Below are 17330 nucleotides of genomic sequence, written 5' to 3'. Positions count from 1 at the left end.
TCCCTCACTCGTGAGGCTCCGCGGCTTCCCGGTTGCTTCTCCGGCGTTCGTTTTCTGCCCCGGTAAAGGCAGTGAAACGCGTCGCCGGTGACATCAAAGGGCTGAATTTAAAACCAGAAGGAAAGGAAATGCCAGCTGTTAGTAAAAGTAAAGGAAATGACAAACAACATCTCTTGGGGGAAGGCAGACACACACGTACACCGGTGAGAACGCCGCTTTGAAGACTTCGAGATGGGGCCATGCGTAGCCAAACGTTTGCGGAGGGCGCCATCGCATGACTCTTGGTTCGCATTTGAGAGGCATTTACTCGAGTCAGCACCTGATCTCAAAGGGCAGGACGTGGCGTACGATTGTGGACGCACACCAGAGTACAGCGTGGGGGACTGCGGCGTGAGACGGCAGTGAGACGCAGTCGTCGGTAATAAATGCAACAGTGCACGCTTCTACGAAGAGCGGCACAGCCAGCAGCCTCCAAACAGGTGATGGCTCGGACGACTACGTGTTTGAAAGAAAGACAAGAAAGAGAAGGCGGCTGTCGTAACGAAAACAAACAGAGCTGGAACGAACAACAAAAAAAGAGTCGTGGCGGAAAGACACTAATAAAACAACGTGACAGTGAGTTAGAAATGAAAACATGAAAATACGCCTTCACATAACGAGAAAAGTAAAGCTACGGAGCTTCACGGCACGTTTTGTTTAGAGGTGCTGGAAAACTGTAGCAAAAAAGGAAATGAAACGTTTTAGCAAAGCAAAGAGTTTTGTTTTTGTTGTCGTTAATTGACAAAAGGAAGAGATTATTTCCTTTACTACACTTTGCAGATTCTACGCTGGAGTGAGTAAAGTGAAAGGTCAGCACGCGCACCCACAAAAAGTGCTTCTCGTGTTGCAGAGAGGCAGTTCAGCACACCACAGCGCCTTTACTCAAGACGCGCTCCACAGCAGGACTTAGCTCGACTTCACACAATAACACGAGCACCTACCTCGACAACGTAGCCATAGCAAGGGACATCGTGCGGGGTTTAAACAGGGCTTGGCGGTTTGCATCAGACCGGCGTACCATGTGAGTTTTGCGCCGCCCAAAGAGCAACACTAAAGAAGAGAAAATAGAGGGAGAGGGAAAACACATCAAGAGATCGGTTTGCTTTATCGTCCGCCACAAGAGATAAGTGGTACGAACGGAATCAAAGGGATAGAAAAAAAGAACTATGAATTATATATGAGTTTTGCTTTATAGAGAAGAGAAGGCAAAAATGATGTCATGCCAAAATGAAAAGCGCAATAAACGCAGCTGGTTGAGACTTACTGGTGTGAACTTGTTCTTCTCGGATCATGCGCGCAAAGGAAAGCCGAAAACCTACGAAGAGAACAATACAGCACACTTCCTCCCCAGATACTGCCTTTGAGGAGGAAAAGGTGTACCGCGGTGCTTCCGCCGGCACCAGCACCGCCATGAATGTCAATGAAATCGTTCACAACAACTGAAGACCTTGGGTTCTCTTTCCGGCGCAGGGGATAAAAGAAGAAAGAACGTCACCGCTACGTGTGGAAATAGCAGCACACATCACACAGAAATCATAAAAAATGTCCACATTCCTCAACACATAGAAAGCGACGAAAAGCGTTTAAAAAGAAGTGAGACACATCACACGAAAGGAAAGCGCTGCCACCCCACTGTGAGATGGCGAGTGAGGCTCAGCACACGCGCTGTGAGGGGTTACCGGTTCGCGCACCAAAGCAACAGAGGAAGAAAGAAGAGGACGGCGTTCCGCCTCGAAGTGGAAAGATGCGGTGGTTCACGTTCTCCCGTGCTTTGCAAGCCTAGCAGCACAGCCACACGCAAAGCAAACCCCCTGTCTGCTCGTTGCAACGCCCTTCCTCCTCCAGGTCTACCGCGTACTGGCGTACCTGCACAAACCACATTTGCACAGGGGCAACGCCGCAAACGTGCGCGAGGAAACGTAGAGCTGGCGCGGCACTGTACGCGTGCAGTAGTAACGGTGCTTGACAGGGTTGTGCAGCGGAGCTCATCGCGTTAGCACAAGAGAAAGGAAAAAGGCAGTCGGGTGCCAATGTAGACAATGAAAACGCTTGTGGAAACGCTGAACCGGAGATCAACAAGGTGCACAGCAGGACCACAAAGACACGTTGCAAAGAACGCCTCTACTGAAGCCGCGCACAACAGCCGAGGGAAAAACACAACAAGATCACGACATCCCTGCGTCCGGCGTGCTCGGCAACAGTTGGCGTTCCTGCAAGTGTAGGGCGACTTCGGATCCCTCACGAGTAAGCTCCCCGGACCACTTCATCCACCGATGCCTTACGCAGAGGGATTGGCAGTGCCGGTGGGCTCCCTTCAAAGCTCTGCGGAGGTGTGAGCACAAGGCTCCGGTGCATCACCCTTGTTGTGCTTCTCACGGTACCGGCGCTCATCCTCAGCAGTCCACGGCTGCAGGAAGGAAAACACAATGACAAAGCCGATCAATCCGATGACCGCAAAAAACAGATAGATGATCGCAACACCCTTGTTCTGGTTGCCGCTCGCACCGCCCGACAGACCCTCCTTCGCAATCGGGAAGAACACGCTGATGATGAAGGCGAAAACACCCTGGAAGGTCTGCATCACACTGGAGCCACGCGGGCGGAAGGACAGCGGGAACATCTCCTGCGACAGCGGGTAGAAGGAGCAGCCAATGCACGACTGGAACACCAGCAGGTACACAGCAATGGCAGCAATCGACACGCCGTTGCGGGCCCCGTCGCTTTTCACCACGCCAGGCATCGTCACGATCCCCATCACGATGCACGCAACGGACGCGGCTGCCGTACCGAAGAGAAACACAAACCGCAGGTTCGTCGTGAGCGCCAGAATAATGAGCGAGCACGCGGCACTGAACACGTTCCAGATGTTCAGCACGATGTTGCCGACCATGGGGTCGAAGCCGACGTTGCCAGTGATCGTGGGCGCGTAGTTCATGAAGGCAGTAATACCCGTCAGCTGCACAACACCAGCAACAACGACACCGACCAGCAGGCGAGCCACCATCGAGCCCCAGCTGTACTCCGCAACGTTGATGCCGCGCTTCTTCTCCATCTCGTCGACGCGCTTCAGCAGATCGGCCTCATTGCCCTCCAGCACCTTTGCGTCGTGTTCCTCAGTAGCCTGTTCACCGTCGCGCTGCGTCCCAGTTTCGTCTTCGGACTCCCGCGCCCAGTACGGGCTTTCCTCCATGAAGTAGCCCATCAGCACCGTGATCACACCCACAGCAGTCGAGAGCGCCAAGTAGCCCTGGAACAGGCCGTACAGGTCGCCGCCCTTGCCGCCAAGGCTCACGCCCAGCACCATGCCGCCGCCAATGATGGCAGCAAGCGCCGTGCCTAGGTTCATCGTCACGCAGAAGAACGACGTCAGCACCTGCTTGTAGCGGTCAGGCGCGTTCTGGTTCACGTACACCATCGTCGGCACAGTGATGAACAGCTGCGCGGCGCCGGCAAGGAAGCGGCCGATCGTGGACGCCCAGTACTCGTTCGTCGCCACGCCGGCATGCTGCATGATCGCGCTCAGCAGGAAGATGAACCCGCCGAACATGAAGGCCTTCCGGTGGTGGAAGAACCCGAGGAAGTCGCCAGCGAGAGGACCGAGGAAAATGCCAACAACCATCGTGGCGCAGGCGAAGATACCAGAGTACAGCGACGTGAAGCCGGCCTGGTTCACGCACACGTTGCCGCCGTAGTCGTAGTGGCAGTGCATGTACCCACTGTTGTGGCAGTCCTCGCGCGTGAACTGCGAGCACATCCCCACGGTCCACTCGCACGCGTTGTTCCGCCACGTGCAGTCCTGGTTGATCACGCCGGCGCACGCCTTCTCCGTCGTGTACAGCGAGCACTGCTCCGAGTAGGTCTGGAAAGTGGCGAAGACACCGTTGATGCCGGTGGGGAAGCCTTGGCCAAGACCAGCCAGCACAAGGAACACCACGTGGCGCGCAACCTTCCAGTGGAAGAAGCCGCACACGTAGCTCACGCCGTCCAGGCTGTCCGCCTCCGACTCTGGTGGGGGCGAATTGATGGGCTCTTCGGCCGCCAGTTTCTGCATGGCAAGGGCCTCCTCGTCCTCGGGGGATATCGGCTGCACAATACCGGCGGCACGCACAGGACGGCTCTCCTCACCCTGCTGCTGCATCTCCCGCGCTTCAACGTCTTCACGTGCCGAGTAGTCCGCCATGGCTCCGACGACTTGAACCGCAGGAGGGTGAGAAAAGATAATTAGCAAGAATGAAAAACCTGCAAAGAAAAGGGGATTGCTTGGCTCCGGAGAGTTCGGATTTTGCTTTCGTCGTGATATTAATCTGCAGATGTGACGTTCCGCGTCAGCACACACACACACACACACGCGCGCGGCAGACCGTGCAAACGGCGAGAACAGGTGCCGTGCGACGGAGAGCAAAGGTGGGAGAAGAGTTGAGTGGTGAACAAAGAAGGAGAAGGAAGGGGTGCGCGTAGGCGAGGGCGACGCACGAGCTTTTAGCACTGCGCGCGTCAGCGCTGCGTCCACACGCGCGCACGGCGGCCGCCCGCAGCACGCGAGTGGGACGGCGACAGCACAGCCTCCCAGCTCCACGCCCCCGCACAGCCAATAAAGGCGACGGGACACGAGGGACACCCCTCGGCGCTCTACAAAGGGAGTCCACAGCACGCATCGCAAGGCTGAGCACAGCACGCGGTACGCACCAGATACACTACTTTCCTTCTTTTCGCATTCCGTTTTCGTTTTCTCAGAATCATCACGCACAGGTCCAGATGGACGCGAATATTTGTTCACTTAGCGATGAAAATACGAACGCGTCGCGACTTCGAGAGATCATGGCCATTCAGACGAGGTGCACAGCAGGGACCGGCCATTGGGGCATTGGCACGCACCGCAGTGCGCCGCGCCACGCGACAAGAAAGGAGACCGGCACATCCCCGCGTCCACCGAGTGTACATCGGCATTTGCCAGGGCAAAGAGCGGGAAGAAGAAACAAAGTGGTCGTCGCGATTCGTGGGCAAAGAAAAAGTCAAAGAAACTATAGAGAATGAAGAGAAATATATAGAGCGTTAATTTCGTTTTTTGTTGCTGTTTTTGCGCTCGCATGTCGAGAAGCAGGCGTCGTCCATTGCGTGCATGCGGCCAGCTACGGCTTTGCGGCTCCATCACTTGCCCGCCAGCGTGCGTGCTGTTGCAACAACCGCGCAGATGCACAGCCCGGCACGCAGGGAGGCAGAGAACCGCAGCACATTCTACACTGTGCTCCTTCGAAGATCCGCATACAGCAGACGCAGCCGCAGCGCGAGTCCCGTAGAGAGGGTGGAAAGAACAGCAGATCCAATGCCCACGCACGTGCGTGGGCATTGGATCTGCTGTTCTTTCCACCCTCTCTACGGGACTCGCGCTGCGGCTGCGTCTGCTGTATGCGGATCTTCGAAGGAGCACAGTGTAGAATGTGCTGCGGTTCTCTGCCTCCCTGCGTGCCGGGCTGTGCATCTGCGCGGTTGTTGCAACAGCACGCACGCTGGCGGGCAAGTGATGGAGCCGCAAAGCCGTAGCTGGCCGCATGCACGCAATGGACGACGCCTGCTTCTCGACATGCGAGCGCAAAAACAGCAACAAAAAACGAAATTAACGCTCTATATATTTCTCTTCATTCTCTATAGTTTCTTTGACTTTTTCTTTGCCCACGAATCGCGACGACCACTTTGTTTCTTCTTCCCGCTCTTTGCCCTGGCAAATGCCGATGTACACTCGGTGGACGCGGGGATGTGCCGGTCTCCTTTCTTGTCGCGTGGCGCGGCGCACTGCGGTGCGTGCCAATGCCCCAATGGCCGGTCCCTGCTGTGCACCTCGTCTGAATGGCCATGATCTCTCGAAGTCGCGACGCGTTCGTATTTTCATCGCTAAGTGAACAAATATTCGCGTCCATCTGGACCTGTGCGTGATGATTCTGAGAAAACGAAAACGGAATGCGAAAAGAAGGAAAGTAGTGTATCTGGTGCGTACCGCGTGCTGTGCTCAGCCTTGCGATGCGTGCTGTGGACTCCCTTTGTAGAGCGCCGAGGGGTGTCCCTCGTGTCCCGTCGCCTTTATTGGCTGTGCGGGGGCGTGGAGCTGGGAGGCTGTGCTGTCGCCGTCCCACTCGCGTGCTGCGGGCGGCCGCCGTGCGCGCGTGTGGACGCAGCGCTGACGCGCGCAGTGCTAAAAGCTCGTGCGTCGCCCTCGCCTACGCGCACCCCTTCCTTCTCCTTCTTTGTTCACCACTCAACTCTTCTCCCACCTTTGCTCTCCGTCGCACGGCACCTGTTCTCGCCGTTTGCACGGTCTGCCGCGCGCGTGTGTGTGTGTGTGTGTGCTGACGCGGAACGTCACATCTGCAGATTAATATCACGACGAAAGCAAAATCCGAACTCTCCGGAGCCAAGCAATCCCCTTTTCTTTGCAGGTTTTTCATTCTTGCTAATTATCTTTTCTCACCCTCCTGCGGTTCAAGTCGTCGGAGGGTCGGAGCAGCGCTCAGTTAAACCAAAGGAGAACACTCAAAGTAAACATTAATATCAAAAATACCACATCATACGAAAAAGAAGAAAATAACGTTTTGAGAAACACTGTGATTAACAAGAGAGAGAGAGCACGAAAGCGCATCATTGTAAACCATGATGACTTGAGGCTCCACCCAGCTACGTCCTGTACAAGTTACCTCTTTGCTCACAGGCGCGTCAGTGCTCCACGACACACCTAGGCGCGATGTGCACACAGCATGCCGCAACGAGAAGAAAGAGATATCCGGATACAGCAAACGACACGAAAACGCTCTGTCTTCATCAATCCAACTGTCTCCTTCCACGTCGGCTGTACCAAACAAGCGAGTGGTACAACCGTGGTCGAACTTGGAAACACAGCTGCTGTTCAATAAAAGACTCAATGCTGAAACATGGATAGACGAGCGGAGACTCTTTTGGCATCTCTTCTTGCGGATCACAACGGTTTTAAAAAGAAAATGGGGTTACAATTTAAATAGCTGAACAAGAAAACAAGAGAAGAGGGAAGTCATGGAGAATTAAGAAGCACACCATTTGACCCTTGCGTCATCAGCCTCCGCGACTCTGATGACACAGAAATACCTTAAACCTCCTCAAATCCGCTGTCGTCATCGGTACAACACAACGGTGCTTTGAAACCAAAGGGAACCATGTGATGACAACCAGACACAAAATTGCGGAGGAGATGCAACAGGTATGCCTCCATTTAAAATTACCAACAAATGAATCACTCAACGTCGCCGCTGCTCTCCAATTGCAAATCAGAGTTGGACAAGGCAGCCTGGCCGCGCAGCTGCAACTCGCAGACACGGAGGAAGCCCACAGCGGCGTTCACAGGAAGGCTCGGCTTATTTCGTCGACGCCACGGGTTCCTGAGCAACACTGTTCGGTGCATCACCCTTGTTGTGCTTCTCACGGTACCGGCGCTCATCCTCAGCAGTCCACGGCTGCAGGAAGGAAAACACAATGACAAAGCCGATCAATCCGATGACCGCAAAAAACAGATAGATGATCGCAACACCCTTGTTCTGGTTGCCGCTCGCACCGCCCGACAGACCCTCCTTCGCAATCGGGAAGAACACGCTGATGATGAAGGCGAAAACACCCTGGAAGGTCTGCATCACACTGGAGCCACGCGGGCGGAAGGACAGCGGGAACATCTCCTGCGACAGCGGGTAGAAGGAGCAGCCAATGCACGACTGGAACACCAGCAGGTACACAGCAATGGCAGCAATCGACACGCCGTTGCGGGCCCCGTCGCTTTTCACCACGCCAGGCATCGTCACGATCCCCATCACGATGCACGCAACGGACGCGGCTGCCGTACCGAAGAGAAACACAAACCGCAGGTTCGTCGTGAGCGCCAGAATAATGAGCGAGCACGCGGCACTGAACACGTTCCAGATGTTCAGCACGATGTTGCCGACCATGGGGTCGAAGCCGACGTTGCCAGTGATCGTGGGCGCGTAGTTCATGAAGGCAGTAATACCCGTCAGCTGCACAACACCAGCAACAACGACACCGACCAGCAGGCGAGCCACCATCGAGCCCCAGCTGTACTCCGCAACGTTGATGCCGCGCTTCTTCTCCATCTCGTCGACGCGCTTCAGCAGATCGGCCTCATTGCCCTCCAGCACCTTTGCGTCGTGTTCCTCAGTAGCCTGTTCACCGTCGCGCTGCGTCCCAGTTTCGTCTTCGGACTCCCGCGCCCAGTACGGGCTTTCCTCCATGAAGTAGCCCATCAGCACCGTGATCACACCCACAGCAGTCGAGAGCGCCAAGTAGCCCTGGAACAGGCCGTACAGGTCGCCGCCCTTGCCGCCAAGGCTCACGCCCAGCACCATGCCGCCGCCAATGATGGCAGCAAGCGCCGTGCCTAGGTTCATCGTCACGCAGAAGAACGACGTCAGCACCTGCTTGTAGCGGTCAGGCGCGTTCTGGTTCACGTACACCATCGTCGGCACAGTGATGAACAGCTGCGCGGCGCCGGCAAGGAAGCGGCCGATCGTGGACGCCCAGTACTCGTTCGTCGCCACGCCGGCATGCTGCATGATCGCGCTCAGCAGGAAGATGAACCCGCCGAACATGAAGGCCTTCCGGTGGTGGAAGAACCCGAGGAAGTCGCCAGCGAGAGGACCGAGGAAAATGCCAACAACCATCGTGGCGCAGGCGAAGATACCAGAGTACAGCGACGTGAAGCCGGCCTGGTTCACGCACACGTTGCCGCCGTAGTCGTAGTGGCAGTGCATGTACCCACTGTTGTGGCAGTCCTCGCGCGTGAACTGCGAGCACATCCCCACGGTCCACTCGCACGCGTTGTTCCGCCACGTGCAGTCCTGGTTGATCACGCCGGCGCACGCCTTCTCCGTCGTGTACAGCGAGCACTGCTCCGAGTAGGTCTGGAAAGTGGCGAAGACACCGTTGATGCCGGTGGGGAAGCCTTGGCCAAGACCAGCCAGCACAAGGAACACCACGTGGCGCGCAACCTTCCAGTGGAAGAAGCCGCACACGTAGCTCACGCCGTCCAGGCTGTCCGCCTCCGACTCTGGTGGGGGCGAATTGATGGGCTCTTCGGCCGCCAGTTTCTGCATGGCAAGGGCCTCCTCGTCCTCGGGGGATATCGGCTGCACAATACCGGCGGCACGCACAGGACGGCTCTCCTCACCCTGCTGCTGCATCTCCCGCGCTTCAACGTCTTCACGTGCCGAGTAGTCCGCCATGGCTCCGACGACTTGAACCGCAGGAGGGTGAGAAAAGATAATTAGCAAGAATGAAAAACCTGCAAAGAAAAGGGGATTGCTTGGCTCCGGAGAGTTCGGATTTTGCTTTCGTCGTGATATTAATCTGCAGATGTGACGTTCCGCGTCAGCACACACACACACACACACGCGCGCGGCAGACCGTGCAAACGGCGAGAACAGGTGCCGTGCGACGGAGAGCAAAGGTGGGAGAAGAGTTGAGTGGTGAACAAAGAAGGAGAAGGAAGGGGTGCGCGTAGGCGAGGGCGACGCACGAGCTTTTAGCACTGCGCGCGTCAGCGCTGCGTCCACACGCGCGCACGGCGGCCGCCCGCAGCACGCGAGTGGGACGGCGACAGCACAGCCTCCCAGCTCCACGCCCCCGCACAGCCAATAAAGGCGACGGGACACGAGGGACACCCCTCGGCGCTCTACAAAGGGAGTCCACAGCACGCATCGCAAGGCTGAGCACAGCACGCGGTACGCACCAGATACACTACTTTCCTTCTTTTCGCATTCCGTTTTCGTTTTCTCAGAATCATCACGCACAGGTCCAGATGGACGCGAATATTTGTTCACTTAGCGATGAAAATACGAACGCGTCGCGACTTCGAGAGATCATGGCCATTCAGACGAGGTGCACAGCAGGGACCGGCCATTGGGGCATTGGCACGCACCGCAGTGCGCCGCGCCACGCGACAAGAAAGGAGACCGGCACATCCCCGCGTCCACCGAGTGTACATCGGCATTTGCCAGGGCAAAGAGCGGGAAGAAGAAACAAAGTGGTCGTCGCGATTCGTGGGCAAAGAAAAAGTCAAAGAAACTATAGAGAATGAAGAGAAATATATAGAGCGTTAATTTCGTTTTTTGTTGCTGTTTTTGCGCTCGCATGTCGAGAAGCAGGCGTCGTCCATTGCGTGCATGCGGCCAGCTACGGCTTTGCGGCTCCATCACTTGCCCGCCAGCGTGCGTGCTGTTGCAACAACCGCGCAGATGCACAGCCCGGCACGCAGGGAGGCAGAGAACCGCAGCACATTCTACACTGTGCTCCTTCGAAGATCCGCATACAGCAGACGCAGCCGCAGCGCGAGTCCCGTAGAGAGGGTGGAAAGAACAGCAGATCCAATGCCCACGCACGTGCGTGGGCATTGGATCTGCTGTTCTTTCCACCCTCTCTACGGGACTCGCGCTGCGGCTGCGTCTGCTGTATGCGGATCTTCGAAGGAGCACAGTGTAGAATGTGCTGCGGTTCTCTGCCTCCCTGCGTGCCGGGCTGTGCATCTGCGCGGTTGTTGCAACAGCACGCACGCTGGCGGGCAAGTGATGGAGCCGCAAAGCCGTAGCTGGCCGCATGCACGCAATGGACGACGCCTGCTTCTCGACATGCGAGCGCAAAAACAGCAACAAAAAACGAAATTAACGCTCTATATATTTCTCTTCATTCTCTATAGTTTCTTTGACTTTTTCTTTGCCCACGAATCGCGACGACCACTTTGTTTCTTCTTCCCGCTCTTTGCCCTGGCAAATGCCGATGTACACTCGGTGGACGCGGGGATGTGCCGGTCTCCTTTCTTGTCGCGTGGCGCGGCGCACTGCGGTGCGTGCCAATGCCCCAATGGCCGGTCCCTGCTGTGCACCTCGTCTGAATGGCCATGATCTCTCGAAGTCGCGACGCGTTCGTATTTTCATCGCTAAGTGAACAAATATTCGCGTCCATCTGGACCTGTGCGTGATGATTCTGAGAAAACGAAAACGGAATGCGAAAAGAAGGAAAGTAGTGTATCTGGTGCGTACCGCGTGCTGTGCTCAGCCTTGCGATGCGTGCTGTGGACTCCCTTTGTAGAGCGCCGAGGGGTGTCCCTCGTGTCCCGTCGCCTTTATTGGCTGTGCGGGGGCGTGGAGCTGGGAGGCTGTGCTGTCGCCGTCCCACTCGCGTGCTGCGGGCGGCCGCCGTGCGCGCGTGTGGACGCAGCGCTGACGCGCGCAGTGCTAAAAGCTCGTGCGTCGCCCTCGCCTACGCGCACCCCTTCCTTCTCCTTCTTTGTTCACCACTCAACTCTTCTCCCACCTTTGCTCTCCGTCGCACGGCACCTGTTCTCGCCGTTTGCACGGTCTGCCGCGCGCGTGTGTGTGTGTGTGTGTGCTGACGCGGAACGTCACATCTGCAGATTAATATCACGACGAAAGCAAAATCCGAACTCTCCGGAGCCAAGCAATCCCCTTTTCTTTGCAGGTTTTTCATTCTTGCTAATTATCTTTTCTCACCCTCCTGCGGTTCAAGTCGTCGGAGGGTCGGAGCAGCGCTCAGTTAAACCAAAGGAGAACACTCAAAGTAAACATTAATATCAAAAATACCACATCATACGAAAAAGAAGAAAATAACGTTTTGAGAAACACTGTGATTAACAAGAGAGAGAGAGCACGAAAGCGCATCATTGTAAACCATGATGACTTGAGGCTCCACCCAGCTACGTCCTGTACAAGTTACCTCTTTGCTCACAGGCGCGTCAGTGCTCCACGACACACCTAGGCGCGATGTGCACACAGCATGCCGCAACGAGAAGAAAGAGATATCCGGATACAGCAAACGACACGAAAACGCTCTGTCTTCATCAATCCAACTGTCTCCTTCCACGTCGGCTGTACCAAACAAGCGAGTGGTACAACCGTGGTCGAACTTGGAAACACAGCTGCTGTTCAATAAAAGACTCAATGCTGAAACATGGATAGACGAGCGGAGACTCTTTTGGCATCTCTTCTTGCGGATCACAACGGTTTTAAAAAGAAAATGGGGTTACAATTTAAATAGCTGAACAAGAAAACAAGAGAAGAGGGAAGTCATGGAGAATTAAGAAGCACACCATTTGACCCTTGCGTCATCAGCCTCCGCGACTCTGATGACACAGAAATACCTTAAACCTCCTCAAATCCGCTGTCGTCATCGGTACAACACAACGGTGCTTTGAAACCAAAGGGAACCATGTGATGACAACCAGACACAAAATTGCGGAGGAGATGCAACAGGTATGCCTCCATTTAAAATTACCAACAAATGAATCACTCAACGTCGCCGCTGCTCTCCAATTGCAAATCAGAGTTGGACAAGGCAGCCTGGCCGCGCAGCTGCAACTCGCAGACACGGAGGAAGCCCACAGCGGCGTTCACAGGAAGGCTCGGCTTATTTCGTCGACGCCACGGGTTCCTGAGCAACACTGTTCGGTGCATCACCCTTGTTGTGCTTCTCACGGTACCGGCGCTCATCCTCAGCAGTCCACGGCTGCAGGAAGGAAAACACAATGACAAAGCCGATCAATCCGATGACCGCAAAAAACAGATAGATGATCGCAACACCCTTGTTCTGGTTGCCGCTCGCACCGCCCGACAGACCCTCCTTCGCAATCGGGAAGAACACGCTGATGATGAAGGCGAAAACACCCTGGAAGGTCTGCATCACACTGGAGCCACGCGGGCGGAAGGACAGCGGGAACATCTCCTGCGACAGCGGGTAGAAGGAGCAGCCAATGCACGACTGGAACACCAGCAGGTACACAGCAATGGCAGCAATCGACACGCCGTTGCGGGCCCCGTCGCTTTTCACCACGCCAGGCATCGTCACGATCCCCATCACGATGCACGCAACGGACGCGGCTGCCGTACCGAAGAGAAACACAAACCGCAGGTTCGTCGTGAGCGCCAGAATAATGAGCGAGCACGCGGCACTGAACACGTTCCAGATGTTCAGCACGATGTTGCCGACCATGGGGTCGAAGCCGACGTTGCCAGTGATCGTGGGCGCGTAGTTCATGAAGGCAGTAATACCCGTCAGCTGCACAACACCAGCAACAACGACACCGACCAGCAGGCGAGCCACCATCGAGCCCCAGCTGTACTCCGCAACGTTGATGCCGCGCTTCTTCTCCATCTCGTCGACGCGCTTCAGCAGATCGGCCTCATTGCCCTCCAGCACCTTTGCGTCGTGTTCCTCAGTAGCCTGTTCACCGTCGCGCTGCGTCCCAGTTTCGTCTTCGGACTCCCGCGCCCAGTACGGGCTTTCCTCCATGAAGTAGCCCATCAGCACCGTGATCACACCCACAGCAGTCGAGAGCGCCAAGTAGCCCTGGAACAGGCCGTACAGGTCGCCGCCCTTGCCGCCAAGGCTCACGCCCAGCACCATGCCGCCGCCAATGATGGCAGCAAGCGCCGTGCCTAGGTTCATCGTCACGCAGAAGAACGACGTCAGCACCTGCTTGTAGCGGTCAGGCGCGTTCTGGTTCACGTACACCATCGTCGGCACAGTGATGAACAGCTGCGCGGCGCCGGCAAGGAAGCGGCCGATCGTGGACGCCCAGTACTCGTTCGTCGCCACGCCGGCATGCTGCATGATCGCGCTCAGCAGGAAGATGAACCCGCCGAACATGAAGGCCTTCCGGTGGTGGAAGAACCCGAGGAAGTCGCCAGCGAGAGGACCGAGGAAAATGCCAACAACCATCGTGGCGCAGGCGAAGATACCAGAGTACAGCGACGTGAAGCCGGCCTGGTTCACGCACACGTTGCCGCCGTAGTCGTAGTGGCAGTGCATGTACCCACTGTTGTGGCAGTCCTCGCGCGTGAACTGCGAGCACATCCCCACGGTCCACTCGCACGCGTTGTTCCGCCACGTGCAGTCCTGGTTGATCACGCCGGCGCACGCCTTCTCCGTCGTGTACAGCGAGCACTGCTCCGAGTAGGTCTGGAAAGTGGCGAAGACACCGTTGATGCCGGTGGGGAAGCCTTGGCCAAGACCAGCCAGCACAAGGAACACCACGTGGCGCGCAACCTTCCAGTGGAAGAAGCCGCACACGTAGCTCACGCCGTCCAGGCTGTCCGCCTCCGACTCTGGTGGGGGCGAATTGATGGGCTCTTCGGCCGCCAGTTTCTGCATGGCAAGGGCCTCCTCGTCCTCGGGGGATATCGGCTGCACAATACCGGCGGCACGCACAGGACGGCTCTCCTCACCCTGCTGCTGCATCTCCCGCGCTTCAACGTCTTCACGTGCCGAGTAGTCCGCCATGGCTCCGACGACTTGAACCGCAGGAGGGTGAGAAAAGATAATTAGCAAGAATGAAAAACCTGCAAAGAAAAGGGGATTGCTTGGCTCCGGAGAGTTCGGATTTTGCTTTCGTCGTGATATTAATCTGCAGATGTGACGTTCCGCGTCAGCACACACACACACACACACGCGCGCGGCAGACCGTGCAAACGGCGAGAACAGGTGCCGTGCGACGGAGAGCAAAGGTGGGAGAAGAGTTGAGTGGTGAACAAAGAAGGAGAAGGAAGGGGTGCGCGTAGGCGAGGGCGACGCACGAGCTTTTAGCACTGCGCGCGTCAGCGCTGCGTCCACACGCGCGCACGGCGGCCGCCCGCAGCACGCGAGTGGGACGGCGACAGCACAGCCTCCCAGCTCCACGCCCCCGCACAGCCAATAAAGGCGACGGGACACGAGGGACACCCCTCGGCGCTCTACAAAGGGAGTCCACAGCACGCATCGCAAGGCTGAGCACAGCACGCGGTACGCACCAGATACACTACTTTCCTTCTTTTCGCATTCCGTTTTCGTTTTCTCAGAATCATCACGCACAGGTCCAGATGGACGCGAATATTTGTTCACTTAGCGATGAAAATACGAACGCGTCGCGACTTCGAGAGATCATGGCCATTCAGACGAGGTGCACAGCAGGGACCGGCCATTGGGGCATTGGCACGCACCGCAGTGCGCCGCGCCACGCGACAAGAAAGGAGACCGGCACATCCCCGCGTCCACCGAGTGTACATCGGCATTTGCCAGGGCAAAGAGCGGGAAGAAGAAACAAAGTGGTCGTCGCGATTCGTGGGCAAAGAAAAAGTCAAAGAAACTATAGAGAATGAAGAGAAATATATAGAGCGTTAATTTCGTTTTTTGTTGCTGTTTTTGCGCTCGCATGTCGAGAAGCAGGCGTCGTCCATTGCGTGCATGCGGCCAGCTACGGCTTTGCGGCTCCATCACTTGCCCGCCAGCGTGCGTGCTGTTGCAACAACCGCGCAGATGCACAGCCCGGCACGCAGGGAGGCAGAGAACCGCAGCACATTCTACACTGTGCTCCTTCGAAGATCCGCATACAGCAGACGCAGCCGCAGCGCGAGTCCCGTAGAGAGGGTGGAAAGAACAGCAGATCCAATGCCCACGCACGTGCGTGGGCATTGGATCTGCTGTTCTTTCCACCCTCTCTACGGGACTCGCGCTGCGGCTGCGTCTGCTGTATGCGGATCTTCGAAGGAGCACAGTGTAGAATGTGCTGCGGTTCTCTGCCTCCCTGCGTGCCGGGCTGTGCATCTGCGCGGTTGTTGCAACAGCACGCACGCTGGCGGGCAAGTGATGGAGCCGCAAAGCCGTAGCTGGCCGCATGCACGCAATGGACGACGCCTGCTTCTCGACATGCGAGCGCAAAAACAGCAACAAAAAACGAAATTAACGCTCTATATATTTCTCTTCATTCTCTATAGTTTCTTTGACTTTTTCTTTGCCCACGAATCGCGACGACCACTTTGTTTCTTCTTCCCGCTCTTTGCCCTGGCAAATGCCGATGTACACTCGGTGGACGCGGGGATGTGCCGGTCTCCTTTCTTGTCGCGTGGCGCGGCGCACTGCGGTGCGTGCCAATGCCCCAATGGCCGGTCCCTGCTGTGCACCTCGTCTGAATGGCCATGATCTCTCGAAGTCGCGACGCGTTCGTATTTTCATCGCTAAGTGAACAAATATTCGCGTCCATCTGGACCTGTGCGTGATGATTCTGAGAAAACGAAAACGGAATGCGAAAAGAAGGAAAGTAGTGTATCTGGTGCGTACCGCGTGCTGTGCTCAGCCTTGCGATGCGTGCTGTGGACTCCCTTTGTAGAGCGCCGAGGGGTGTCCCTCGTGTCCCGTCGCCTTTATTGGCTGTGCGGGGGCGTGGAGCTGGGAGGCTGTGCTGTCGCCGTCCCACTCGCGTGCTGCGGGCGGCCGCCGTGCGCGCGTGTGGACGCAGCGCTGACGCGCGCAGTGCTAAAAGCTCGTGCGTCGCCCTCGCCTACGCGCACCCCTTCCTTCTCCTTCTTTGTTCACCACTCAACTCTTCTCCCACCTTTGCTCTCCGTCGCACGGCACCTGTTCTCGCCGTTTGCACGGTCTGCCGCGCGCGTGTGTGTGTGTGTGTGTGCTGACGCGGAACGTCACATCTGCAGATTAATATCACGACGAAAGCAAAATCCGAACTCTCCGGAGCCAAGCAATCCCCTTTTCTTTGCAGGTTTTTCATTCTTGCTAATTATCTTTTCTCACCCTCCTGCGGTTCAAGTCGTCGGAGGGTCGGAGCAGCGCTCAGTTAAACCAAAGGAGAACACTCAAAGTAAACATTAATATCAAAAATACCACATCATACGAAAAAGAAGAAAATAACGTTTTGAGAAACACTGTGATTAACAAGAGAGAGAGAGCACGAAAGCGCATCATTGTAAACCATGATGACTTGAGGCTCCACCCAGCTACGTCCTGTACAAGTTACCTCTTTGCTCACAGGCGCGTCAGTGCTCCACGACACACCTAGGCGCGATGTGCACACAGCATGCCGCAACGAGAAGAAAGAGATATCCGGATACAGCAAACGACACGAAAACGCTCTGTCTTCATCAATCCAACTGTCTCCTTCCACGTCGGCTGTACCAAACAAGCGAGTGGTACAACCGTGGTCGAACTTGGAAACACAGCTGCTGTTCAATAAAAGACTCAATGCTGAAACATGGATAGACGAGCGGAGACTCTTTTGGCATCTCTTCTTGCGGATCACAACGGTTTTAAAAAGAAAATGGGGTTACAATTTAAATAGCTGAACAAGAAAACAAGAGAAGAGGGAAGTCATGGAGAATTAAGAAGCACACCATTTGACCCTTGCGTCATCAGCCTCCGCGACTCTGATGACACAGAAATACCTTAAACCTCCTCAAATCCGCTGTCGTCATCGGTACAACACAACG

General features: G+C 56.1%; 6 protein-coding genes across 6 annotated transcripts; all 6 read right to left on the bottom strand.

The window, feature by feature from the left end:
- Positions 1-2353: 2353 nt before the first annotated feature.
- ABB37_00408 (putative hexose transporter) lies at positions 2354-4345 on the bottom strand (the record flags this gene model as incomplete). Its single annotated transcript, XM_015796590.1, has 1 exon — positions 2354-4345. Exon 1 carries the CDS (start codon positions 4217-4219, stop codon positions 2354-2356), a length of 1866 nt encoding a protein of 621 aa, XP_015664598.1. The 5' UTR covers positions 4220-4345.
- Positions 4346-4855: 510 nt separating this feature from the next.
- On the bottom strand, positions 4856-5590 carry ABB37_00407 (hypothetical protein; the record flags this gene model as incomplete). The annotated part of the gene is made up of 1 exon (XM_015796589.1): positions 4856-5590. One exon carries the CDS (start codon positions 5588-5590, stop codon positions 4856-4858), a length of 735 nt encoding a protein of 244 aa, XP_015664597.1.
- Positions 5591-7415: 1825 nt separating this feature from the next.
- Positions 7416-9413, bottom strand: ABB37_00406 (putative lmgt2; the record flags this gene model as incomplete). The annotated part of the gene is made up of 1 exon (XM_015796588.1): positions 7416-9413. The coding sequence occupies exon 1, from the start codon at positions 9285-9287 to the stop codon at positions 7416-7418; it is 1872 nt and encodes a 623-aa protein (XP_015664596.1). The 5' UTR covers positions 9288-9413.
- Positions 9414-9923: 510 nt separating this feature from the next.
- Positions 9924-10658, bottom strand: ABB37_00405 (hypothetical protein; the record flags this gene model as incomplete). Its single annotated transcript, XM_015796587.1, has 1 exon — positions 9924-10658. The coding sequence occupies one exon, from the start codon at positions 10656-10658 to the stop codon at positions 9924-9926; it is 735 nt and encodes a 244-aa protein (XP_015664595.1).
- Positions 10659-12483: 1825 nt separating this feature from the next.
- On the bottom strand, positions 12484-14481 carry ABB37_00404 (putative lmgt2; the record flags this gene model as incomplete). Its single annotated transcript, XM_015796586.1, has 1 exon — positions 12484-14481. Exon 1 carries the CDS (start codon positions 14353-14355, stop codon positions 12484-12486), a length of 1872 nt encoding a protein of 623 aa, XP_015664594.1. The 5' UTR covers positions 14356-14481.
- Positions 14482-14991: 510 nt separating this feature from the next.
- ABB37_00403 (hypothetical protein) lies at positions 14992-15726 on the bottom strand (the record flags this gene model as incomplete). Its single annotated transcript, XM_015796585.1, has 1 exon — positions 14992-15726. One exon carries the CDS (start codon positions 15724-15726, stop codon positions 14992-14994), a length of 735 nt encoding a protein of 244 aa, XP_015664593.1.
- Positions 15727-17330: the final 1604 nt, after the last annotated feature.

Source organism: Leptomonas pyrrhocoris (assembly GCF_001293395.1).
Source record: "Leptomonas pyrrhocoris isolate H10 chromosome Unknown, whole genome shotgun sequence".
NCBI lineage: Eukaryota > Euglenozoa > Kinetoplastea > Trypanosomatida > Trypanosomatidae > Leptomonas > Leptomonas pyrrhocoris.
This window is presented reverse-complemented; position numbering and strand designations above follow the sequence as displayed.